We start from the raw sequence: 24,231 nt of genomic DNA, 5'->3' as shown, positions 1-24,231 counted from the left end.
TCTACTTCCCTTCTCACTTCAGTTTCCTGAAAGAATATTCTACACCTAAAAACAATAGGGGCAGCCATTTATGGAGCACTTACTATGTGCTAGAAGAACTAAATAATTCTCGTACATTATTTCATTAAATTTAATTCTCATGACAACTTTATGAGGTAACTCCAATTATTAACCCCTTTGTACAGATGAGAAAACTGAGGCTTGTGGAGCAGAAGCATCTTGCCTAAGTTACACAATTAGTAAGTGGCAAAGTCATTCTGACTCAGGGTCCATCTGACACCCAAGGTGTTAACTTCTCTCTCAAGCTCTACAGGATAAAATCCCCGCTCTTAGCATACGTGAAGGGGCCTCTCTTACACATCTGCTGCCTGCCTCCCCAACTCTGGATGCCACTGCTCCCTCCCTCTCCACCTACTAAGCCTCTCCGTCCTTACACTTCACACTCCAGCAACAGTCACCTATTTGTGCCATGCTGCTGCCTCTGACTACAAAGCCCACTTCCTCCTCTTGTCCACCTAGTAAATTCCTATCCATCCTCTAAAACCTCTACACATATTGCCTCCCCTGTGAGCTTTCCCTGACCTCCCTGAAGTTCCTCTCTCTCCTCTGTGCTGCCTCTGTGTCTTCTATTGTTGCTAATACCTCACCATGTTACAGTTAGGTGTTTTATGGTTATGCCTCCATTAGGGGCATTGAGGAGATTTCTTCATCACTGTATCCCCAGCACTAGCACATGCCAGGCATATGAAATATGCTTAATGAATATTTTTTGAGCTGACTTTCTTCACTGGCTCTAAGAGCATAGTCCTGAGACTAATTATTCTGCCTGCCAGTTCTCCTTAGGGAATTAAGCTTGTGCTGTAATTTATGAGACGGTCTCTTTAAAGTCTGAATTTTTGAATTGCTTTACCAGCAGCTGTTCACCTCTTTCAGCGAGCTAATTAAGTCAAACCAAAAATATGGAGGGCACGCTTTTGTTTCCACTAACATTTATTAAGCATCAATTTTGTGCCAGTAATTGCACAAGACATCCTCGTGTTGTCTCATTTTAGCTTAACAATAACTTAGAGACATTATTCTTCCTGTTTTATAGCTAACAAAATGAGGTTCAAGAAGAATGAGAGCTTCATTCATTATTGCCACTTAGTTGCAGAGTCTAAATCTGAATTAAAAGCTGTTGACTTGAAGTCTAGGACCCTCCCAGGAACCACAGGGACCTGTTCAGATGCAACATGGGGGCCCCAACCTGAGTGTGTGCTAGCCTCTCACTCGCTTTTGCATCCTGTTGCATCCTGATCCATCATCATGGCCTTGGAATCTATGAGAAATCTCTGAGTATTTTCAAAACAAACGTTTCCCCCTGAATGCCTCCCTGGGCCTCACTTCACCTTTCCCATGCTCACAGTGGTTGAGCCCTCCTCTGTCCTGCTCCGTATCCTCCTAGAGCAGAGACCCAGCCACATCCAGGTGGAGTCCTGTCAACCTGGGACTGCGAGGCTTGTTACACTGGGCCCCACAGCTTTATGAAAAGAAAGCTGGGCGCGGTGGCTCAAGCCTGTAATCCCAGCACTTTGGGAGGCCAAGACGGGCGGATCACGAGGTCAGGAGATCGAGACCATCCTGGCTAACCCGGTGAAACCCCGTCTCTACTAAAAACAAATATAAAAAACTAGCTGGGCGAGGTGGCAGGCGCCTGTAGTCCCAGCTACGCGGGAGGCTGAGGCAGGAGAATGGCATAAACCTGGGAGGCGGAGCTTGCAGTGAGCTGAGATCCAGCCACTGCACTCCAGCCTGGGTGACAGAGCAAGACTCCATCTCAAAAAAAAAAAAAAAAGAAAGAAAAGAAAGAAAAGAATCTGCAATTGTGTGTGTAACAGAGAGCCCCATTCTTAAACACATACATGTATGCACACACATATTCATACATACATAAACAAACTCATACATATACACATATACATAAACACCCATGCTCAACTCAGTGGGAACTTTACTAAGGGCCAAGAGAACATGTGTCATTACTTCAAAGAGGAGTCTCTACCTTTGGGCCTTTTCTTAGGGGACATGGAGCCATCATAATTTGACCCTAGGCTACCTAGAACTGGCCTTCTGCTGCCTCTTGACCAGTTTTAAATCTTGACACCAGGCAAGCGTGGGCTCCTTTTTCCTGCCAATAACCCGAATGTTCTTAAAGATCCCCCATTCACTGGAGAATTGGCCTGAGAAAAGCATGACTTAGAAGGTGATGGTGAGATCACCCAGGCTGAGTAGGGTGTCTTTCACTTAGATCAGAAGATACTTCCAGACTTCAGGTGCCCCAGTCTCCCATTCATTGACCACTCCACATGCAGAAGAGACATGGACTGAGATGAGGACTCCTTTAGGAGAGAGAAGCAGCCTGACCCCACGTTGGCTTTATAAGTTTATTGGTAAGACACAGGAGCAGGGAGGTGAGGCCTAAACAAGGAAGTACCCACAGATGAAGAGCACAAATCCCTTGGTTGATAGAATTAGCCTCAAGGGGTACTCCAGGCTATGTAATACGCATTGGCTATGCAAGATACAACCTCCCACCAGGCGTTTTGCCTGAGCCACTATTGCTCTAACATGAGAGAGTTCCTGCAGGTCTATCAGTAGATCCGAAACCTTGTGTACCCAGGGAGCACATGGCCAAATAGTTAACGAGACAGGGTATGAAAGAGCAGCACAGGCAGATTGGGGTTACCTTTGAGAGACAGCCTTCCTCTGCACAGGGACATGCAGGCAGAGAAAGGGCCAAGTCTTCATCCAGAAGGGGAGGCTGAGTTAAAATGCCTCTTTGGATGGAGGCAGAAAGATGGGCTGCAGCTCTCGAATCCTGATTCAACATTAACAAAGACTGAGGCAGAGAGGTCAAGGAGAAGGAGGAGAGATCCACAGCAAAGCAAAGCAAGAAGGAGATGAGGACAAATGAGACAGAGGAATTTCCTAGAGGAGTCCGGAGCAGTCTGCCAGGGCAAGGCAGACTACTGGGAAATGGGCTGCCTTTCACTTTTATCTCATGGTTTTCCTGGTGGGTGAGCTTAGAGCTAAGGTCTTCCCCTGGGAGTCCTTGAATTCACTTGCACTCCCCAGCCTGGTCCTGGCTTCCCCATGGGGGCTGCAGTTCCCACTGCCAGTGACACAGCCCCCAGGCAGCATGCTGTAGCCCCCGCTGACAGAGCTGGGCCAGTAGCCATAGGTGCCAGCATTGCTGAATCCAAAACCAGCCCTGGCGCCTGCCGTCCCGGCCATGGAGCTGTTGATGACCGCTGCAGAGGAGGGAGGGATGAATGATCAGTGTATATCTCAGGACAGAGGTGGCCCTAAGTCCCCCTCCAACCTCCCAGCCCCACTAGCTTAAATGTCTGCTTCTTAAGCAAACACTTCCCAACAACCATGAACTTGGGTTCATTTGAGCAACTCAAGCACGGAAAGAAGAACCCCAACCCTGCAAGACTCCCAAGTCAGGCACCTTGTCATTCTGTAAACAAACAGGAGTAGCGAGGGCTTCCCCCAAGGGACAGATGATGCTCGAGCATCAGATAAGCCAGCAGGTTCTTGCATTTAGCTTTACAATACCTTCTGAGTATTTTCCAAAAGAATTTCCTGATTGTTAAAATTAGGGTAGTTTCTGCTGGCCCCGCTGTAAGAAGGAGACTGCCAAACACTGTGGGGCCAGCATTAAACTGACTTGCACAGTGGTCCACACACCGGTCTCCACTCCCAATAAGGAGGCACCACTCTGTGTTCAGTTTCCTTCATGCAGGAGAGCCGGCTGGGGGTGACAGGAGAGGGGAGGGGCTGAGAGTTTCACCGCAGCAGTGGGGAGACTGCTGTGAAAGAGGCCAGTGTGCAGTGTCAGAATGTGCTGGGCCCTGACTCCACCTGGAAGAAGCAGCTCTGAATGCGGAGGCCACAGGTCTCAGCAAGGAGGGTGAGCATGTGATAAAGTGGTCAACAGGCAGAGCCAAGCTGTTCTCCAGGGGGCTGGGTGGTGGACACCCACCCACCTTGTGTTTGTTGATGGACTGAAAGTATTCCCTCAGAGTCATGAAATACTCACAAATGCTCACGGAGTTGGTGTATTCTCCAGACATCCTGCAAGAGAGAAAAGCACAGGAGAATCTGAATCACGTGGACTCCCATAGTGGCCCTCACTGCCTAAACACAGGCTGGGGATCCTCAGCCAGACCGGCTTAGCCTCCATGCACCCCACACTTGCCAGATGGCACTGGCTGTCCCTGAGTGTCTCTAAGCCCTCCCTCTCCCTCCTCAATCTATTCTTCCCACTGCAGAGATGTGGAACCTCCAACTTTGGAACCTCCAACAACATGACCACCCCCAAGGTCCCTCCTGCAGGGTTTCTCTTGAAGCCATTTCTTTACTACTGTGAGCAGCTGCCTGAATAAATACATGTGTGGAAAGATCGGGATCAGGAGTTGTACTAATGAACTAACTGTATGATTTTGGGACCAGTGACTTCTCTCCAGGTCTCAGTTATAAAATGGTGCTAGGTTAAAACAGGGTTTTTTGAATGTTCATGCTTCGTGTGCCACCCTTCCGACTGTTGCTAGGACCATGTTTGACTTGCTCTGTTAGATATTTAGTATTTTTAATTGACTGCCTTTTCCACAAAAGTGCATTTCTTTTAAAAAGAAGTTTTATATCACCAGAGTAAATAGAAACCAGTGTTATTACCTAACCAAATATAAATATAATGAAAATAAAACAATTTAAAACTTTTGGGCTAGATAATGCTATTATCTTCCCAAAGATTCTGCACCTGGGATCTACTGTCTGTTTATCAATAGGGGATATTTGCAAGTGTCTGAGAGGTGTTTTTGTGTTTTGTTTGTCTGTTTGTTTGTTTTTGAGATGGAGTCTCATTCTGTCACCCAAGTCGGAGTACAGTAGCGCAATCTCAGCTCACTGCAACCTCCGCCTCCTGGGTTCAAGCAATTCTCCTGCCTCAGCCTCCCAAGTTGCTAGATTACAGGCTTGCACCATCACATCCAGCTAATTTTTGTATTTTTAGTAGAGACGAGGTTTCTCCAATGTTGGCCAGGCTGCTCTCGAACTCCTGACCTCAGGTGATCCACCTGCCTCGGCCTCCCAAAGAGCTGGGATTACAGGTGTGAGCCACTGCACCTGGCCGTCTGAGAGGTGTTAAAAACACAACAGCACCCAGTTAAGACTTTCTTCAAAGAGTCAAAAGAGAACTGTAAAGGAAATTGCTGTCACATTATCTGGCTGGATGCTGTTTGAAACTATGCCTGTGGGTGAATTAAACACATCTCCAGCACCCCCACTCCCAAACACACTCTGGGAAACTTTGATTTGGAGACTTGCAAAGTTTCTTTCAGACCCTCGGTCCCACTCACCTGCACTCCTCGCCCTCCAGCAGCTTGCGGTAGGTGGCGATCTCGATATCCAGGGACAGCTTCACGCTCAAAAGCTCTTGGTACTCGCGCAGCATCCGTGCCAGCTCCTCCTTGGCTAGCTGCAGGGCGCCCTCCAGCTCATCCAGCTTGGCTCTGGCGTCCTTGAGGGCACAGTCCCCCCGCTGCTCGGTGTCAGCGATGGCCGTCTCCAGGTTGGCACACTGGGGTCAGGAGGTAGCATTTTCCCCTGAGTTCCTCCCTGGGCCTCACTTCACCTCTCCCATGCTCTCAGTGGTTGAGCCCTCCTCTGCCCTGCCCAATGTCCTAGAGCAGAGACCCAGCCACATCCACGTGGAGTCCTGTCAACCCGGGACTGGGAGACTGGTTACGCTGGGCCCCGTGGCTTTATGAAAAGAATCTGCAATTGTTCCAAACTTCAGATGGGAGCTAAGGGTGAGGGATGAGAGCAGGACCTCCATTTGAGGAAGGGGATTCTGAGATGGAGGCTCAGGAGAAGGAGGGGGCAGGGGGTGCTAAGCAGTTCACCCCTCCCTTAGGAGTGAGTAAGGAACACTCCAGTCCCCTTCACCTGCTTCTTCACACTCTCAATCTCTGAGCGCAGCCTTTGGATGAGACGGGTCAGCTCTGAGATCTCATTTTTGGTGTGTTTCAGGTCATCCCCATGCTGGCCGGCTGCTAGCTGCAGCTCCTGGAACTGGAGGAAAAGGAACCAAAGCAAGGACACTGACTCAGGGCCTGGCTGGGCTCAGCCTGGTACAGAGACTATGCCTGCACTTGTAGAGCCTGGCAGAGGTGGGTCTAGGTCACCCGCCTCACCAGATCTATCAGCAACCTCCCATTAAAGCATTGGTCCATTGCATTTGCTTGCCTTAAGCACGGCTGATCTCATAGGTGGTTAGAATTGGCCATAAGGTCTGTTGAATGACCCAGACTCTCCACATGGCAACCTTATAACACACAACTCCAATTATGACATTCCTCTGCCTATCGTCCTTCAAAGTCAAGGTCAAATTCAAACTCTTACATGGCATCCAGGGGCTCATTTCTTTCTGCCCTCGCCTAACACCTATCTGACTCTTCAGCTGGGCCAAACAGTCCCACAGTTCCCCCAGATGTCCCACGTGCTCTTGTGTCTCTGAGTCTTTGCCTAAGCCTCTCCTCCGACCTGAAAAACCCTCCCCCATCCATCCTCCTTTTTCCCTAGCTAGCTCCAACTTAGCCAGTGCAGAGTCACTTCCTCCATGAGGCCTTCCGTGATGTCCTGGTTGGGTGCAATTCTATTCCATTGCCCCGGTACACCAGTCCATAGGTCTCCCCACAGTATACTGTATTGTGAACCCATTTCCATGAGTTCTCCATCAGACCCAGAATGAATGGATGGCAGGGACTTTTCCTTTTAATTTTGAATTCCCAGTACCTAGCACAGTGCCTGGTTGGTGCTCAAAAAGAATCTGATGAATGAATGAGTGAGCCAATGACCTGTCCATCTGTATTTTCTGTGACTCTCTCCCCTTGACACTTTAGCTGGGCCCCAGCCCACAGGCAGATTTACTGGGCTGGGATGGTGGGAGGGATTAGCATGGAGGAGTATTTTGTGTGCATGATGAGGGTAGATTCAGCTATACCCCAAAACCACTAGCCATGAAATTTGGGTCATCTACTAATTTGGAATTACTTCTGCCTTTGATGTCATCTATTAAACAGTCACAGAGAGTACATCAGTTCTACTCAGAATGTGACTCAAGCGGAACACAAAACTGGGACTGTTCAGCACTCTGGAGTGTTGTGTCTCTGTCCCTGGGCGCTCCACCACAGCATGGCCTAAGATTTAGGATTGTTCCTAAAGATGCCAAGTCATCCAGAAGGCAGAGAAGGCAGAGAAGGCAGAGGAGCTTCTCTCTTCACTCCTTTTGTTTTATCTTTGGTGCCAACCCTGAACAAGGAGCCTTCTCCCACTTCTCTGCAAGGCTGTGTGAGCAGGATGCCTCCCCGTACACTGGTTCTGACACCAAGCAGCTTCATTCTGAGATGAACAGCTAAGCATCTTCCTGCCACTTCTCTCTCAAGCCACACAAATCCCTTAGAGTAAATGCTTCTTCCCCAGAGTCAACTTCTGATTTTCTGCCCAAATGCAGTGGAAGTTGAAGTCTGTCACCTAGATTCTGATCTAGCTGCGTTACTTGCCAGCTGTTGCCTTTGGTAAGTAGCTTGAACTCCCTGGGCCCTACCTTCTTTATCTTTAAAAGGGAATCATCAAAATAAGCCATCATAATACTGTTATGATTCTGGCCATTCTCTACCCTATCTTGCAACAGTAATGTGAAAGGCTTTGGGGACTGAGGAGTTGAGTTTGAACCTCCACCAAGAAGCCCTGGCCTATGTCTCCTAGACCTGGAAAGCCTCCCTCCTCCCCCACTGCAGGCTAGCAAGGAGGCAGGGAGAGGGATGAGATAAGGTCTCCCAAGAGTGGATTCCCTTGAGAAAGAGCCTGATAATGCAAGGAACAATTAGGAAGTTGCCATCTTGATCTGAGAAACGAAATTATCTAAAGAATCAGTTTCCACCTACCACCATTAGGGAAGTTAAGATCTGAGGACTCAAACTTCTGCTTTATCCTTGGAGTTAGACTTGAATGAAAAGATAGAAATTACTTGATTCCAGATCACACTGAAGAGACCCCCTCATTTATGATAATTAGCGGGGGCGTTGAGATGCCAACTACTCATGTTGCTTCTCCCCTCCAGACAGAACTCTCTGCCTCCAGGGAGTTGTTTCTGACCTGCCCACCTGGTCCTAGTTCCTCAATCTGGACTCTGTTTGCACAACATTCACCTGCACTCAGCTGAGTGCATCCTCCAGGGGTGCTGTTGATCTAAGTGGGTCCCAAGGACAGAGCTGTGTCTTCTTCTCCCGTCTGGCTTCCCGCAGTGCCCAGGACGGTGCTGTGCTCCCAGCAAGCTATGGGTCACCACAGTGAGTCATGGGGCAGACAAGACAGAGTCTGGAGTGCAGGGCCCTGCACATGTCACTGTAGGGAGTTGTGTGGCCTCACCTTGGTCTGGTACAGGGCCTCGGCCTCGGCCTTGCTCTTCCGGGCGATCTCCTCGTACTGGGCACGGACCTCAGCAATGATGCTGTCCAGGTCCAGGTTCCTGTTGTTGTCCATGGACAGGATGATGGATGTGTCGCTGATGTGGGACTGGATCTGAGCGATCTCCTGCGGGGGAAACAAGGAAGCATGAAATACCTTCTGTGACCAGAGAAAGGTGCCAAGGTGATGGCCCTGTCCCAGAGGGATGGCCCTAGACCATCCCACACAGATGGAAGCTGCACTCCCCAAAGCTTATAAGAACAGAGCTCACAGCCCAGAGGTTCCAATACCACATCTGAAAACTGCTGAATGGGTTTGAAGCAGCCCAGGAAGAAAACAGCCCGCACATCTGTCCCCTGAGACAGGACAGGAATGGGGAAGGTGGAAGACAACAACCTGGCTGCCACACACGGGACACGAAGGGACACAGGAGCCCAGGAATGCTTGGCCAACAGGTTGAGGCTTGAAATCAGATGTGCATAGAGAAGGTAGAAGGGGTATGAGGACTTCCTACCTCTATCCCTGGGGATTCCTGCCCAAGACCCCAGGAAGCATCCCCAGTCACAGAGAGAAGAGAAGCAGGAATGAGAATATGCTTGGCTGAAGTTCAATTCCCACTGAACCCATTAAGGACTCTGGTTTCCTGAAGGAAGTGAAAGCAAGACATCCTCCGGGCAGTCAGGGATGGATGGGGCACCAGGATAGATGGCCACTCCCACCTTTGATCTACAAATTTCTCAGCACCCCAATGCTGGAGGTGCCCTGGACTGCTTAAGTTACTGATAAGTAAGAAACTGTTCATCACATATCTGTCCTTCCAGAAGACAGAACCAGAGGTGGAGCAGGGGGAGTCTTACCCCCTCATACAGGCACTTGAAGAACTTGATTTCTCCATCCAGGGCATCCACCTTGGCCTGCAGCTCCACTTTGCTCATGTAGGCCGCATCCACATCCTATGGAGAATCCAGATACGCCCGACCTCACCTTTCTTCAAGCCCAGACAGGTCTGTCCAGCAAACTGACACCCGCAGGCCCTGCCCTAGCTAGCTGCCCAGGAATGGACTTCAGATCCAAGGGGTAGAAACCTGCCTTCCAGCCACAACTCACTGTCAGACTCACTGCGAAATCTGGGGCAAGTTTCTTGGGCCTCTGGAACTCCTTCTGCCTCTATTTCTTAGAGAAGGGTGTGGGACTCTATACCCCACTCAGCCGGTCATTCAGCCAACAGAGGGAGCCAAGGGCAGCCACAGCGATTTACCAGAAACCAGCAGAGTTGGAAGGCAAACCTGCAACCCCTCCCAAAGCCTGTCCTGTTCCCCAGCCAAAGTGGACATGAGTTGGCACTGACTATCCACATCTAGGTTCCTGTCCACAAAGTGCTATGTGCTAAACCAATACCCAGGTGTCCCAAGATGTCCCGAGCAGCAAGCCCTTCATCTCTTCCTTCAGCACTTCGGCTCCAGGCCCTTCTGCGGGGGCACTCAGACCTCAGTTGCTCCTCTCTCTTAGCCCAACACCCGCTGCTGGGGGACTGAAGGGAACCCATGTACCCTCCTCACCTTCTTAAGCACCACAAATTCATTCTCAGCAGTTGTGCGCTTGTTTATTTCTTCTTCATACCTGCAGGGAAAGCATCACAGTGAGCAGGGTGTGTGTCTGTGTGTGTGCATGTGTATACATTCTCATAGTGAAGTGGGAAAAGAGATGCCCATATCATATGCTTTTTAAGAGGTATTATTCTATACCCTTGCAAGTCCATCCCAACACACCAGGACTATTTGGCCAGAGTTGGAGGCTGGGTATGAAGTAACCTCCTCCTAAGCCTGGGTGGTTTGAGGTCTGATTTCTTCTGATGCCTGGGGAGTAAGTTCTCCCTCTTCCCACTCAATATCTGAATCACAGAAGCACACCAGCTACGCCTTTCAGCCATGATTCTTGTGTCAATCCTCCTGCCTGACACCCTACCAACAGCTCCCCTCCATCCCTAGGCAGGGGTTCCAAGGAAGCCAGAACTATCCCCCAGGGGAAAAAGAAGGCACATGGCCCAAGTGTCCAGGACCTAAAGGCAACGAGGGAGGAAGCCCAACAGGAACTCCAACTCCTTTCCCGCTGCAGAGAGCAGCAGCTGGGTCAGGGGTGGTTCTTTGGAACTCAGCGGCACATTGGTGAGCTTAGGAACCAAGAGGCTGTGGCACACACAACACAGGCACTCTTGAGTGGGGAGCAGGAAGGAGCGTGCCAAGGAGGGGATCACCTGCCAGGACAGCCCTGACGCTGCCCAAGAGGCTGGCTGTCCACTGTCCAGTCTGCCTTGTTGCCCAAAGAAGGCTCTCATCTTGCCGGGACAGATGAACCCAGTACCTCCAAGGCCAGAAGCAAACATCCCAGTGCCTGCTGGGAAAGCCTCACCCTGGGAGGCAGGCCAGCCTAGAGCGGCATCCTGCTCACCTCTTCTTGTAGTCCTCTACCACTTCGCGCACGCTCCTCAGCTCTGAGTCCAGCCTCACCCTGTCCCCGCACAGCGTCTCCAGCTGTTTCCGCAGGTTGCTGATGTAGCCCTCGAGAATGGGCTCCAGGTTGTTCTTGCAGTTGTTCAGGTCCAGCTGCTGCAGCAGCTCCCACTTGGTCTCCAGCACCTGGTTCTGCTGCTCCAGGAACCGCACCTGGAACCCATGCCACACATACTTAAGCAATGCGGAGAGAGGATGTGAGATTTCCCTTCCTGGACAGGAACTGTGTTCTCTTATGCTACACTAGCTTTAAAAATGAGCCTCAGTCCTTAAAAATTGCCACCCATGCCACTCACACCCCCAATCCTTACCTAAGGTCCTTTATCTGACTGAAGTTCTCACTCTGAGGCAGCCCCTAAGGTCAGGAGGGGCACCAACATCTTCATTTCCCTCTCGAACTATCAAGATCTAGATCTCCTGTCTCTTTTGCACTTATCCAAACCTGCCTGGACTGATGTCCATGTTCAGCCCAGGCCATCTCTCCAAGGCAGCTCCTTAGACACAAGCTGGCCTGTGCTAGCCTTCACACTGTCGGGCCTTCTGCTTAGGGTCTGGTGGCCTGGCCCATGCTCTGCCTATTCTCTCCTTCCTTGTGCATGGGCTCTCCCAGCCCAATCAGAGGCAGATGCTCAGCTTATCTGGGGTCTCCGGCCCTCCTAAGTTGCTTTCATGTCTGCATCTCTACTATCTCAATCACAGCATTGCCCTAGCAGCAGAACAAGCATTCTGAAGTTGCAACCTACATATATATCACTCCCCTGCTTAAAACCCTCGGGTGGTTCCACATCACCCTCAGGGTCAAGTCCATATTCCTTATCACGCTCTTCATAATATGGTCAGCCCTCCTGGCTTCCTTCTTTACTCACACAGTGATCTCGTAAACCCAAGGTCTCCCGTTCCCTAGACAAGTTCTACCATACTGCACGTGCTCTCTCCCTAGATTGCCTTTTCCCCACCTCTGTCTGACAACTCCTACTCATGCCTCACCACCCTACCTCACTATCACTCTGGGTGAGCTTCCTCTGCTCCCCTAAGTTTAGGAAGTCTCTGTTTCCCAAGACTTTCCTACCACTTTTTTCCTCGGTGATTCTCAAACCTGAGTGCATCAGCATCACCTGGAGGGCTTGTTAAAATGCAGGGTGCTGGGCCCTACTGCAGAGGCTCTGATTCAGTTGCTCTGGGATGAAGCCTGAGAATGTGCATTCTAACAAGCGTCCAGGTGATGTTGATGCTGCTGGTTCCAGGGCCACTTTTGAGAACGACTGCTCTAGGGCACCATGACCTCCAGCTGCCTTGCCTCATAGGCTGCGTGTGTTACAGACTGAGTCTGAGCTGTCAGAAGACACAGGAGGAAGAGCTGGGTAGCATGGCAGTCTAGATGCCCCAGGTTGTCAAGGGCATCTCCTTCACCTGGCTTCTAAGTCTCAAAGGCTGTCACTCTCCTACTTCTCAACTCAGAGACCACTCTTTCTGCCTCCTGGACACCTTCCCGGGCTAGGCTGCTGGCTCTTCTCACCCCTCTGACCCTGGTCCCTTGCCTCTGATGTCCAGGCTTTGTCCAGTTCCTCCCTGGGCTGTCTGCATCCTGGGGAGGTGTCCTGCCTTCCTCTGCTTCAGACAGGGAGCACCCCAAGGAAAATGAAGGTGGGGGAAGGAAGGGACTCTATGACATGAGCAAGCCTTATGGGCCCAGCACCTGGGGGGCTTTGAAGTTATTTACCTGGTGTCTGATTTTGCTAGGAGAAATGATTTCTTGCTCTCAGGCAAATTGAACCCACAAATTAGGGGAGTGGCTCCTTCCTCAGTTCTTAAAACGGGGAGCCCAAGATCAGCTTTCTCCAGGAAGACCCACCTTGTCAATGAAGGAGGCGAACTTGTTGTTCAGCACCTTGATCTGCTCCCGCTCCTGGGCACGCACTTTCTGGATTTCAGGGTCCAGCTCCACGTTGAGGGGTGCCAGGAGGCTCTTGTTGATGGTGACCTGATGGATACCCCCGGGTGGGCACACAGACGGACTCACGGACCCCAAGGCCACACTGCCAAACATGCTGCCGGCAAAGCCACTGGCCCGGCCCCGGCCAAATCCATAGCCTCCTGCCCACCCACTGCCACTGGCCACATTGAAAGAGATGCTCCGGGCACCCCCCAGGCTATAAAGGCTCCGACTGCTGAAGCCCCCACTGAGCCCTTTGCCCCCTGCTTGGTAGGAGGATGAGCTGCCCCCTGAGAGCACAGCTGAGCAGCCACTGAAGCCCCCCTTGGCGGCAGCTCCCGACTTGTAGGTGAATTGGCGGCTCATGGTAGGAGGCCAGAAAGTGGGGATAAGATGCCAACTCTTAGCTGAGATGCAGTTCACCAGCCTGTGATCCTGGGTTCCCACTTTATAGGACTCAGGAGGGAGCCACTGGCCTAATTTGTGGGTTCAGTTTGCCTGGGAGCAAGAAATCCTTTTCTCCCAGCAAAATCAGACACCAGGTAAATAACTTGAAAATTCCCAAAGTGCTAGTCTTGCAAGTCTTGCTCATGTAATTTGAGTTTAACTAATGAACATGGGTAATTAGCATGGGCACATTATCCACAGAAAGATCTTGGGTGGGAGGTTTGTCGCAGTCTCAATTGCTGTTCCCCAGGGAGTGGTGGGACTGGGTTTGTAGGGGTACAGAGGGGAGACCTTTAATTGACAGTGTCATCTGTGAGAAATCTCACAACCATGCCAGCATCAGATGGGCTGCTTCAGGTACCCTGGCTGAGCTGCTTTTATGTGGTTAGGAAGAGGCTCCTCCTGCCTGGCTTCCTGGGGTTCCTGGAGATAGGTTTCATGGCTGGCCAGGGCCATAGGAGAGGAGCACACTGGGAATCCAGGCCCAGCCTCTGTCTGCCAGCCCCCTGCTGTGCCCTCCCAGGCAGCTCTCCTGCTCCTCTGTGCCAGTCAGGCTGCCCTGCTCACCTTCCTTTGCACACACTGACTTCTTTGTCCCTTTACCATCCCACTACCCCGACTCTTGACCTTGAAATAATGGTCACTTGGCACCGTTCACGATGGCTGACACTGGTGCAGCACTTTACAGTATAAAAGAGCTCCTCACACAAGAAGCTCATTTAATCCACTTAGTCTGCCTGGAGGGGAATGGTGATGATCCATATTAACAATGGGGAAACCAAGGTTCACATAACTGAGGATATCATTCCTTTAGCAAACATTTAGTGAGTCTTTTCTTTGTGTGAATCCCAGAGAACGAAAATGCCCCAAAAAAGCACAGGCCCCAGCCTTGAGGACTCCTCTTGGCTGGTCTTCTGACTCCACATTCAGAGCTATGCCAGCCTTTTTCATTCATCCATCCAGCAGCCAGCCATCTATGTGTTCACTCATTTATCCATTCATTTAACAGACTTCTATTGAGCACTGACTCTCTCCCAGGTACTGTGCTAGGCTCTTGGGTCCCGAATTAAGAAGACCCAACCTAGCTCACAATTTTGGAGGTGGGGAGGTAGGGCAGACATTTGAATTTTATGGATCCTTGACATTGCCAAAGTATGTGACCCAAGAGTTTCCCAAATCCCAAATCCCAAATATATCCATAGTATAGAATTTGCTCCATAAAACACAAGTATTTCCCTAGCTGAGTACTTGAATGAACACTTGGCCCATCCTTCTTTTCTATTTCTGTACAGAGGTTATGATAGGCCCCTAAAACTGTTGTACTAAGCAATTGCCAAATTCAACCTCCCCTCTTTTTTATACAATACAGTTGTTTTCTAGTTAAGAATAATCATGGCGGGGCACAGTGGCTCAAGCCTGTAATCCCAGCACTTTGGGAGGCCAAGGAAGGCGGATCACGAGGTCGGGAGATCGAGACCATCCTGGCTAACACAATGAAACCCTGTCTCTACTAAAAAATACAAAAAACTAGCTGGGCGAGGTGGCGGGAGCCTGTAGTCCCAGCTACTTGGGAGGCTGAGGCAGGAGAATGGCGTAAACCTGGGAGGTGGAGCTTGCAGTGAGCTGAGATCTGGCCACTGCACTCCAGCCTGGGTGACTGAGCAAGACTCCATCTCAAAAAAAAAAAAAAGAATAATCATTTTCTTAGATGTCTTCAATTTCACTAAAGGCAATGCCACTTGGCAATCCTTTAATCTTTTTTAGCTACACAAAGTTTCTATTCTTTTTTTTTTTCTCTTCCTTTGTAAGTTTCCTTGTAAGGCACAAAGAAGACCAAAAAAACTGCATTGTGATGAGAATGCTGAGTATTCCAGCCAGAATCACTCCCTAATTGGCTCATTTCAGCACACCAGCACTGGGGTGGAGGTGATTCAGACCCACATCTCAGCAAAACTACAAACTGCTGCATGTCACAGGCCTTGATATCACCCCAGTGGCATTTATGCTGTGAATGCCAACTCTGCAGTGTGGCGTGGGTGTGCTTACGAGCAAACAGCCCCTCTCCTTATGGTTTTCACTTCCCCTCCCCTCCCTGGCCTTCTCGTCTTGTGAACCTGCCACAGAGGCACCCCCAGAAAACTTCTCTGATGACTTTCCTAATCCAATCACACCTCTCTTCCCAGCCTCCCATGTATCATTTGTTGTCCAAACAACAGCATCTATTATGTCAATTGTCTCTTCTAATTTGATGTCTCTACCTGTGTTCAGGAGGTATGTCAATCTTTCCTGATGGCCAGAAATTTTCCTGAGGACAAGATCCAGGTCCTATCCTCCCTTTGGTCCTCTCTACTCACTTCCCAGAACTCCAGTGGTGAAGGACTCTCAGGCAGTCATGGACTAGGCTAAAAACTCTTAGGTGCCCTTTGAAATCATTCTCCCTAAGAACAGTGTCCCTAGCACTTGTCATTAAAACTCCTCTAAATTGGTTTTCACATAGTGAGCTCATTATATTTCACATTGTGCTATTGCCCTCACCAGGGGAAACTCAATGCCAGATGAACCCACTTACCAAGTCAGCCCCACTTCCCACAGTGGAGCTGTCCTGCCACTAGCCTCTGCCCAGACTCTAGGGCAAGAGTTTCTGATGGTTTCAGAAAAGAGAGATAAAGACAGAGAGAGAGGGAGGAAATCAACTTCCTGTCACCCCCAGGGGCAATCAAATAAATATTGTGAAATCAGTATTCCACATGTAGATATTCCACATCTGGAAAGATGAAGTAGATACACTTTTCCCTTCTTCACAAACATAAGAAGACTCTGAAGGGTAGAGAAGAAGGCACACCAACAGGGACCTCAGGACCCAGTGAAAGACATGATGGAGATTTCTCTAGGGTTTCTATTTGTCTCCTATATTCCAGACTTGGGGCAGAAAAAGGCAGGAATCTGGAAAGGCTCAGATTTTTAAAGACTGAACAAAAGCCTCATCTCTGTAGCCACATCATCGGGAAAGGGGCAGCCTAGCAAGACAGAAAACTTACAGAGAATAATCACTGTATTTCATCCCAACACACAGAAAAAACTATGGTTTCACCCACACCCACATCAGCAAAAGCTGAGTGGGAGGCCTAGACCTTCACACTCACCAGGCTATAATGAGGTGCCCTAACTGCCCCCTCCCCCAGCAGTTAGGTGGAATCAGGGAAGTCCAAGAAAGAAGCTGGGATTTCATCCCCACCAGGAGATAACAAGTGCCTGACCCACTTGGTGCCAGTGGAGACCATGTGGGGAGCCCAGACTTCCACCCTTACCTGGCAACAACAAGGTAGCATCCACACCCTTTCCCCTGCAAGGGCAATGTCAGAAGAAGGCAGCCAAAGCAGAAGATTTCAACAATATCCAGAATCTCATAGTAATACCAAAACGTCCAAATTTTTATTTTAAAAATCACTCATTGTGCCAAGAACAAGGAAGTTCTCAAAGTGAATGAAAAAAAAGACAATTGATAGATACCAATACCTAGATGACAAAGTGGTTAAAATTATCTGACAAAGATTTCAAAGCAGCCGCAATAAACATGCTTAAATGAACAACTAAGAACATGCTAAATAGATGAAAAATTAGACAGTTTCAACAAAGAAATTTAAAAACCAGAAGAACTAAATGGAAGTTTTATTCATTTATTTATTTATTTAATAACCAAGCCCAACTTGCTTGTTTTATTGGAGAAGAGGATATGGAATAAACAGCTGGGACCTGAGTCTGGGAAGAACCCCGTCCCCTCCCCATACATGCCCACTGCTCCAAATTAAAAATAGCCAACTATGGGAGAGCAGCCAAGACAACAACTGGGGGCAGGGGAAGGAGACACGGAACTCAAGGGCAGTGGTGAAGAGACCATGCATGTGCTGGGAGGGCCCAGAGGGAGCAGCAACACGAACAGTGCAAGTACAAGTCTCTGTGTCTTCCCTGGGGTTATGTATGTATAATATGTAGAGATGAGGCCTTCTATCTCACTTGTCTCCCTTCTGCTCCGTGCTGCCTGCCACAGTCCCAGCTCCTCTTTCCACATGAGGGTGAAGGGAAGTGGGGGATAAAGAAGTCATCACTGAATTGTGATCAGACCCACATCCATCAGCTTCTGGATCTTTAAATGGAAGTTTTAGAACTAAGAAATAGAATAACCAAAATAAAAAACTCAATGGATACACTTAACAGCAGAATAAAAGGCCAGAGGAAAAAATCAGTGAACTGAAAGAGAAGACAATAAAAATTACCCAATCTGAATAATAAAGGAAACTGAACAATAGACTGAAAAAGAATAAAATGAACCAAGTCTCAGGATCAGGGAGACTCTAACAAAAGATCTAACAGTCAAGTCACTGGGGTTCAGAAGGAAAGGAAAATAAGGATTGCTGAAAAAGAACTCACAGAAATAAGGAATAAAAATTCCCCAAATTTGGCAAAAGACATAAACTCACAGATTCAGGAAGCTGAGCAAACCCTAAATAGAATAAACCCAAATAAATTTATGCCCAGACATATTAGAGTCAGAATTCTGAAAACTACAAAGAAAAACCTGAAAGCAGGTAAAGATAAGCAATGCTTTAGCTTTAGGGAAAAAACAATTTGAAGGACAGAAGATTTCTCATCAGAAACTATGGAGGCTAGCAGGGAGTGGCATAGTTTTCAAGTGCTGAAAGCAAAGAACTGTTGATGCAGAATTCAATGCCCAGTAAAAATATCCTTCAGTAATGAAGAGAAAATGAAAACATTCTCAGATGAAGAAAAACTAAGAATGTGTTTCCAGCAGGCCTACCCTAAAAGAATGGCTAAAGTAAGTTCTCTAAACAGAAAGAAACTGATAAAAGAAGACAACTTGAAACATTAGGAAGGAGGAAAAAAAATGATAATTTTTTTTAAATGAGTTAATACAATAGACTTTCCTTCTCTTGAATTTCCTATAAATTATGTTCAATGGTTGTGGCAAAAATTCTAACACTGTCTGATATGATTCTAAATGTATTTAGATGGAAATATTTAAGAAATTATATTATAAATGAGAGAGAGTAAAGGAATATAAAGAGGTAAGGATTCTTCAACTGATAAAATAATGATAGCAATAGACTGTGATAAGTTATGTATATATAATAAAATACTCAGCAGCACTAAAAATGCTATACAAGAACATTTACTAAAAGACACAATACACAAATCAAAATGGATTCTTAACAATGTTCAAGTAACCAACAGGACAGTAAGAGAAAAACATAAATGGAAAAAAGAGAACAATTAGAAAACAAAAATTTTAATGGCAGCTTAAGCCCTAATATATCAATAATTATGTTAAATATAAATGGTCTAAATATACCAATTAAAAGGCAGAGACTGACAGAGTATATTTTGAAACATGAACCAACTATATGCTATCTACAAAAACTCATCTCAAATATAAGTGGCTAGATTAACACCAGATAAAGTACTTCAAAGCAAAAAAAAATATGAGACAGAGAGAGACATTGTATAATTTAAAAAGACCAATTCACCAAGAAGAAACAGTGCTTTAGTAAGAAGACATTCCTAATGTTTATGCACCAAACAAAAGAATTGCAAAATATGTGAATGAAAGACTGATGGAACTAAAATATTAGATAGACAAATCCACAATTATAGTTAGGGACTCCAATATTCCTTTCTCACAGTCAATAGAACAATTAGCAAGAATATTATCAAGGATATGAAAGAACTCAACAGTACCATCAACCAACAGGATCTAATTGATATTTGTAAGACATTCTGCCTAACAAAAGCAGAATAAATATTCTGTTCAAGTGCCCACAGGACATATACCAAATTGGGTCATATTCTGGAATATAAAATAAACCTCAACAAGTTGTAAATAACTTAAACCATGCAGAATATGTTCTCTAACTAAAATAAATAAACTGAACATAAACAAAGGAAAGATAACAGGATCTATCCAAACACTTATTAACTAAACAATATACATCTAAATAATTCATGGGTTGAAGAGGAAGTCTCAAAAGAAAATTTTTAAAGCACATTATTTGCAAATACACTCACATTTGGAGGTACTGGGAGTTAGGACTTTAATATATCTTTTTTTGGAGAATGCAATTCAATCCATAACAGAAACAAAAAGCACAAGCAACAACAAAACAAAACAAAAAAAAAGATAAATTGGACCTCAACTAGTTTCTGACACAGAGTCAAAAATAATTCAGTGGAAGAAAGTTAGCCTTTTCAACAAATGGTGCTGAAGTGATTGTACATACAAAAAAAAAAAAATCTTGATCTAAGTCTCATATTTTGCACAAAAATTAACTCAAAATAGATCACAGACTTAACTGACTATAAAATGTAAAACTATAAAACTTTCAGGAAAACAACGGGGGAAATCTTCAAGATAAAGGGTAGGTAAAGAGGTCTTAGATTTGGCATCAAAAGCATAATCCATATAAGGAGAAATCTACTGGACTTCATCAAAATTAAAAACTTTGTACTGCAAAAGACCTTGTTAAGGAGGATGAGAAGACAAGCAACAGACTGGGAAAAATTATTTGCAGACCACATATTCAGCATAGGACTAGGATCTAGAATACATAATGGACTCTCAGAACTCAACAACAAAAGAACAACAATTGCATTAGAAAATGGGCAAAAACATGACAAGACTTTCACTGAATAGGACATACCGATGGCAAATAAGCACACAAAATGATATTCAACATTAGGGAAATACAAATTTAAGCCACAAGGAGATATTACTCAACACCAATCAGAATGGCTTCAAGAAAACTTAGTGGCAACACTAAATGCTGGCCAGGACCCACAGAAACTAGAGCATTCATATATTGCTAATGGGAATGTAAAATGGCACAGCCACTCTGGAAAACAGTTTGACAGTTTTTAAAGAACCAAACAAGCAACTCCCATACATCCCAGCAATTACAAACCTGATCGTTTATCCCATGAGAAATGAAATCTCATGTTCACACAAAAACCTGTATGCAAACATTTATAGCAGCTTTATTTGTAATAGCCAAAAAATGCAAATGATCCAGGTGCCCTTCAATGGGTGGCAAACCGTGATACATTCATGTCATGGAGTACTACTCAACAATGAAAAGGAATTAACTATCAGTACATGCAATGACCCATGTGAATCTCTAGCGAATTATACTGAGTTAAAAAAAAAAAATCCTCAAGGACTGTATGATTTGTATATTGTATGATTCCATTTATGTAATACTCTTGAAAAGATTCCATTTACATAACATTCCTGAAATACAGAAATGGGGAACAGATTAGTAATTGCTTGGGGGTTGAACAGAGTGTTACAGGAGAGAAGTGGATGTGTCCAAATGAGGACAACATGAGGGAAATTTGTGATGATGGAAATGTTCTATATCTTAATTATAGATATAGAATTATTACGTTCTCAACACTAATACAAAAGGGTGACCAAGACCTCTGGCTATTGGGAAGCAGGTAAGTGAAGGTGCAGAGTATAGTGGGACAGATGCTATCTTGGGAAGAGTATCTCAGGAACAAGGGACTCAGATTAGGAGGATAAGGGAGACTTCCTTAATGAAGATCCCTCAAAGCTGAAACCTGAAACTGAAAGATGAAGAGTTAGCCAAGGGGAAGGGAGTGTTTAAGTAGAGGTGCTCTATATCTTAATTATAGATATAGATATATGTTACCATCTTGCAACATTTACTGAGCACATTAGTGAATTAAGCATGTATATGACAGGTACTGTTCTGAGCACACTAATCTTCAAAATAACTCCATCAAGAAGGTTCAATTAACATACATTTTATAGATAAGAAAACTGAAGCACAGAAGGTTAAGTTACTTGCACGAGGTCACACAGCTAGAACCAGGACTGGAAGCCAGGCAGCCCACTGCAGAGTCCATCCTTTTAACCACTACTGCCTGAAATATTTCTAAAAAAAAATCAGCCCTTTCCCTGACGCTGAGATTCTTATTTAAAAGGTCTGGGTCAGGTCTTGAGTTTGGAGAGTTTTTTAAACTTCCTCATATTGTTTTCATCAGAGCCTGAACCCACTCTCAGGAGTTCTGCCTTTTAACAGCACAATCAGGAGCAAGATACCCCGACTCGTATCCCTCTGACCAGAGTTTAGTTTCATGGCCACAGTTATTTTCAAGGGAGGCTGGGAAATGTCATCTTTGGGTGGCTGGCCATGTGCTCATCTAAATTTCTAATTCTGTGAAAGAAAAGGAGAAAGGATACGGGGGCCACCCAGCAGGCTCAGCTATGCCCTGCCTGCTAGGTGAGCAAGCATTCTTGCCATTGTGTCTAACAGTCCACTGCTCAAAGCTGCAGCATGGAGTCCAAATCTGGGAAGGCAACGCAGCCATAGGATGACTAACCTTTTCCATTTGCCTGGGCTTATTGGGTTCTCAGGATGCGGGACTTTCAGTTTCAAAACCAGGAAAGTTCCAGGCAAACAGGCACAAGGTGGCCACTCTACCTTGGCCACCTCTAAGCAGAAGTGCTCTCTCGTCCTGATCTTGCCCCGCCCACCTGTCCTGCCACATCTCTCTCCAAGCTCCACCAGACTGCACTTTCTCATGCTCTTGTCAACCTCCTTTTCTTTCATTTGACCAATTCAATCATTTATGGTGCACCTACTTATGTGCCCAGTACTGCTCTCGTCACAGTAGATATAGCACCTCTACTTAAACACTCCCTTCCCCTTGGCTAACTCTTCATCTTTCAGGTTTCAGGTTTCAGCTTTGAGGGATCTTCATTAAGGAAGTCTCCCTTATCCTCCTAATCTGAGTCCCTTGTTCCTGAGATACTCTTCCCAAGATAGCATCTGTCTCACTATACTCTGCACCTTCACTTACCTGCTTCCCAATAGCCAGAGGTCTTGGTCACCCTTTTGTGTTAGTGTTGAGAACAGAATCTGGCACATAAATGGTTGTTGAATGAATGCATGCTGCCTCTTCAGAAGTGTAGGAGTGGCTCAAAGGCAGGACCTGTGCCCCATTATCCCTGGCTATCTTCCTCCCCTTGCTGCTGAAAACAGAGCTCACAGCAGGGAATTTTTGATAAGACCTGCCTTCCAATACAACACCTCTGGACTCCGAGTGCAGTGCTGGACTGGAAACTGCCTTCTGAGCAAAGCAGGAGACAAAACAGGAAAGCTGCCCTTGTGACCCAAGCCCCCAGGCTGCTTTTCCCACTCCACACCTTCTGGCCATTTAGTTGCCTGATAATAATCATCCTAACAATAATGATAGCAACACTATTACCCCACAATTAGCCAATAATAACACCAGCTTGGCTGCCAAACAAGGCTCAAGGCCTAAAGTTATTGCTGTAAAAAATGGAAGCTGAGTTTTCCTAATAGAGAGAGGAAACAAGGGTCCTTTGTGCCCACCTTCCAAAGCTGAACAGGAACAGCACCCCTTCCAGTGTTGCCTCCTGTCAGCACAGACAGCCAAGCAAGGACAGAACAGAGTGAACATATGTGTGTGTGTGTGTGTGTGTGTGTGTGTACACATGCACAGGTGGGCCTTGCAGGATGGCAATCTGGGGGTAGTGAACAATACTCAGCGACAACCTTATTAGTGAATATTTTTAAAGTTTCCAAACAGAATCTATGCCCCGTGAAATTTAATGGAAAGCTGTGGGAGAGAGGGTAAGGTGGCAGTGGGCAACCCTTTACAACAAAACACAGGATGCAAGATCTCCTTCATAAACTGCAGGGTTCCAGGGCTCTAGTCACACCCCTTACAGCCCAACAGGTCACACTGGACATTATTTCAAACTAGACTGTGCCTGAAGCATGGCCCTTGTGGAGGATTTGCTTCTGCTATGTTTTTATCCTCATTCTGGCAGAGGGGAGACACCTGAACCCAGCCCACTCTCAGGCTGCTCTCTAGGTGGATACCACCTGACTTTCTCAGGGAATGGGGCGGGGTCAGGCTAACACACTTTCACCCTCCCAGTCCCCATAGATCTTCCGCTGTCCTCCTCCCTTTGGTGGCCACTCAGGGTCTATGAATCCATGAAAGGCAGAGAGTCCCTCTGTCTCAGAATCAGTCATAGGAGGCCTTGTAAAATGAAATAAAAACAACTTCTTGCTAAACATGGTTGCAGATTATCAGTACCATGGCTGACATCCACTAAGGTGGATAACTGAGAATTGAGAGTATCATGTTTCAAAAGGTGTTTATGCATGCCCTTACTTCAGGACCAGAGACAGGAGAAGAGCTCTTGCTTCTGCATCACAGAACAAGACAGTGCGGGCTAAGAGCACTATGAGGCTGCAGGGAGAGGCAAGGGAGAAGGTGACTGACACCCAAAGACCCACTGAGAGGGGCTTTCCTGTGGGGCCTGGTGTTTGGATGCATGAGGGAGAAGAGAAAAAGCATTTGTTTTGACCCAAAAGCCCATCTCCAAATTGCCACAGAAGACAAAAAGGTAGGGGTGGAGCCAGAGCAGGTATGCACTTTCAGGCAGACAAATACCAAGACAGAGCAGGGCCAGAAGATTGGCCTTTGCCTCTGGGAGGGAGACCCACAGGTTTCTGTGCCCTGAGCTGGAGACCTGGACTCTCATTAAACTGGACTCTTCATCTCCCAAGTAAGGAGCGTGTCCAAGATTCCTAGCTTGAGGTCTGGACCCTCAGAAGCTCCAGCTGTCCCCTGAGGACCTGGCAGCCCTAGACATGAACCCGGATGCTGCACCAGACCCTCAGGAGATGGTGCCCCCTCTCAGGAAGGCTCTGTTCCCTGAGCAGAAGCCAGACACAGTGGCCCGAGAGCTGA

The 24,231-nt window shown here is 46.9% G+C and overlaps 1 protein-coding gene and 1 long non-coding RNA gene across 2 annotated transcripts; one reads left to right on the top strand and one right to left on the bottom strand.

The window, feature by feature from the left end:
• Window positions 1–2,411: 2,411 nt before the first annotated feature.
• On the bottom strand, window positions 2,412–13,354 carry LOC105474308 (keratin 73). Its single transcript, XM_011728881.2, has 9 exons — window positions 12,877–13,354; window positions 10,963–11,177; window positions 10,074–10,134; window positions 9,372–9,467; window positions 8,476–8,640; window positions 5,992–6,117; window positions 5,403–5,623; window positions 4,085–4,119; window positions 2,412–3,290 (listed from the first exon to the last, which is right to left on the bottom strand). The coding sequence occupies exons 1-9, from the start codon at window positions 13,321–13,323 to the stop codon at window positions 3,034–3,036; spliced, it is 1,623 nt and encodes a 540-aa protein (XP_011727183.2). The 5' UTR covers window positions 13,324–13,354; the 3' UTR covers window positions 2,412–3,033.
• LOC105474307 (uncharacterized) lies at window positions 4,686–10,100 on the top strand. Its single transcript, XR_982744.3, has 3 exons — window positions 4,686–6,215; window positions 7,128–7,622; window positions 8,352–10,100. It is a non-coding gene; the product is annotated as an uncharacterized lncRNA (long non-coding RNA).
• Window positions 13,355–24,231: the final 10,877 nt, after the last annotated feature.

This window comes from Macaca nemestrina, chromosome 10 (assembly GCF_043159975.1).
Source record: "Macaca nemestrina isolate mMacNem1 chromosome 10, mMacNem.hap1, whole genome shotgun sequence".
Classification (NCBI taxonomy): Eukaryota; Metazoa; Chordata; class Mammalia; order Primates; family Cercopithecidae; genus Macaca; species Macaca nemestrina.
This window is presented reverse-complemented; position numbering and strand designations above follow the sequence as displayed.

Coding starts and splice junctions, on each gene's coding strand:
- LOC105474308 (XM_011728881.2), bottom strand. CDS start 13,323: ATGAGCCGCCAATTCACCTACAAGTCGGGAGCTGCCGCCAAGGGGGGC. Junction 4,120..5,402: donor CTGGAGGGCGAGGAGTGCAG/GTGAGTGGGACC, acceptor TCTCTCTTGCAG/GATGTCTGGAGAATACACCA. Junction 3,291..4,084: donor CACCAACTCCGTGAGCATTT/GTGAGTATTTCA, acceptor CCTCCTCTGCAG/CGGTCATCAACAGCTCCATG.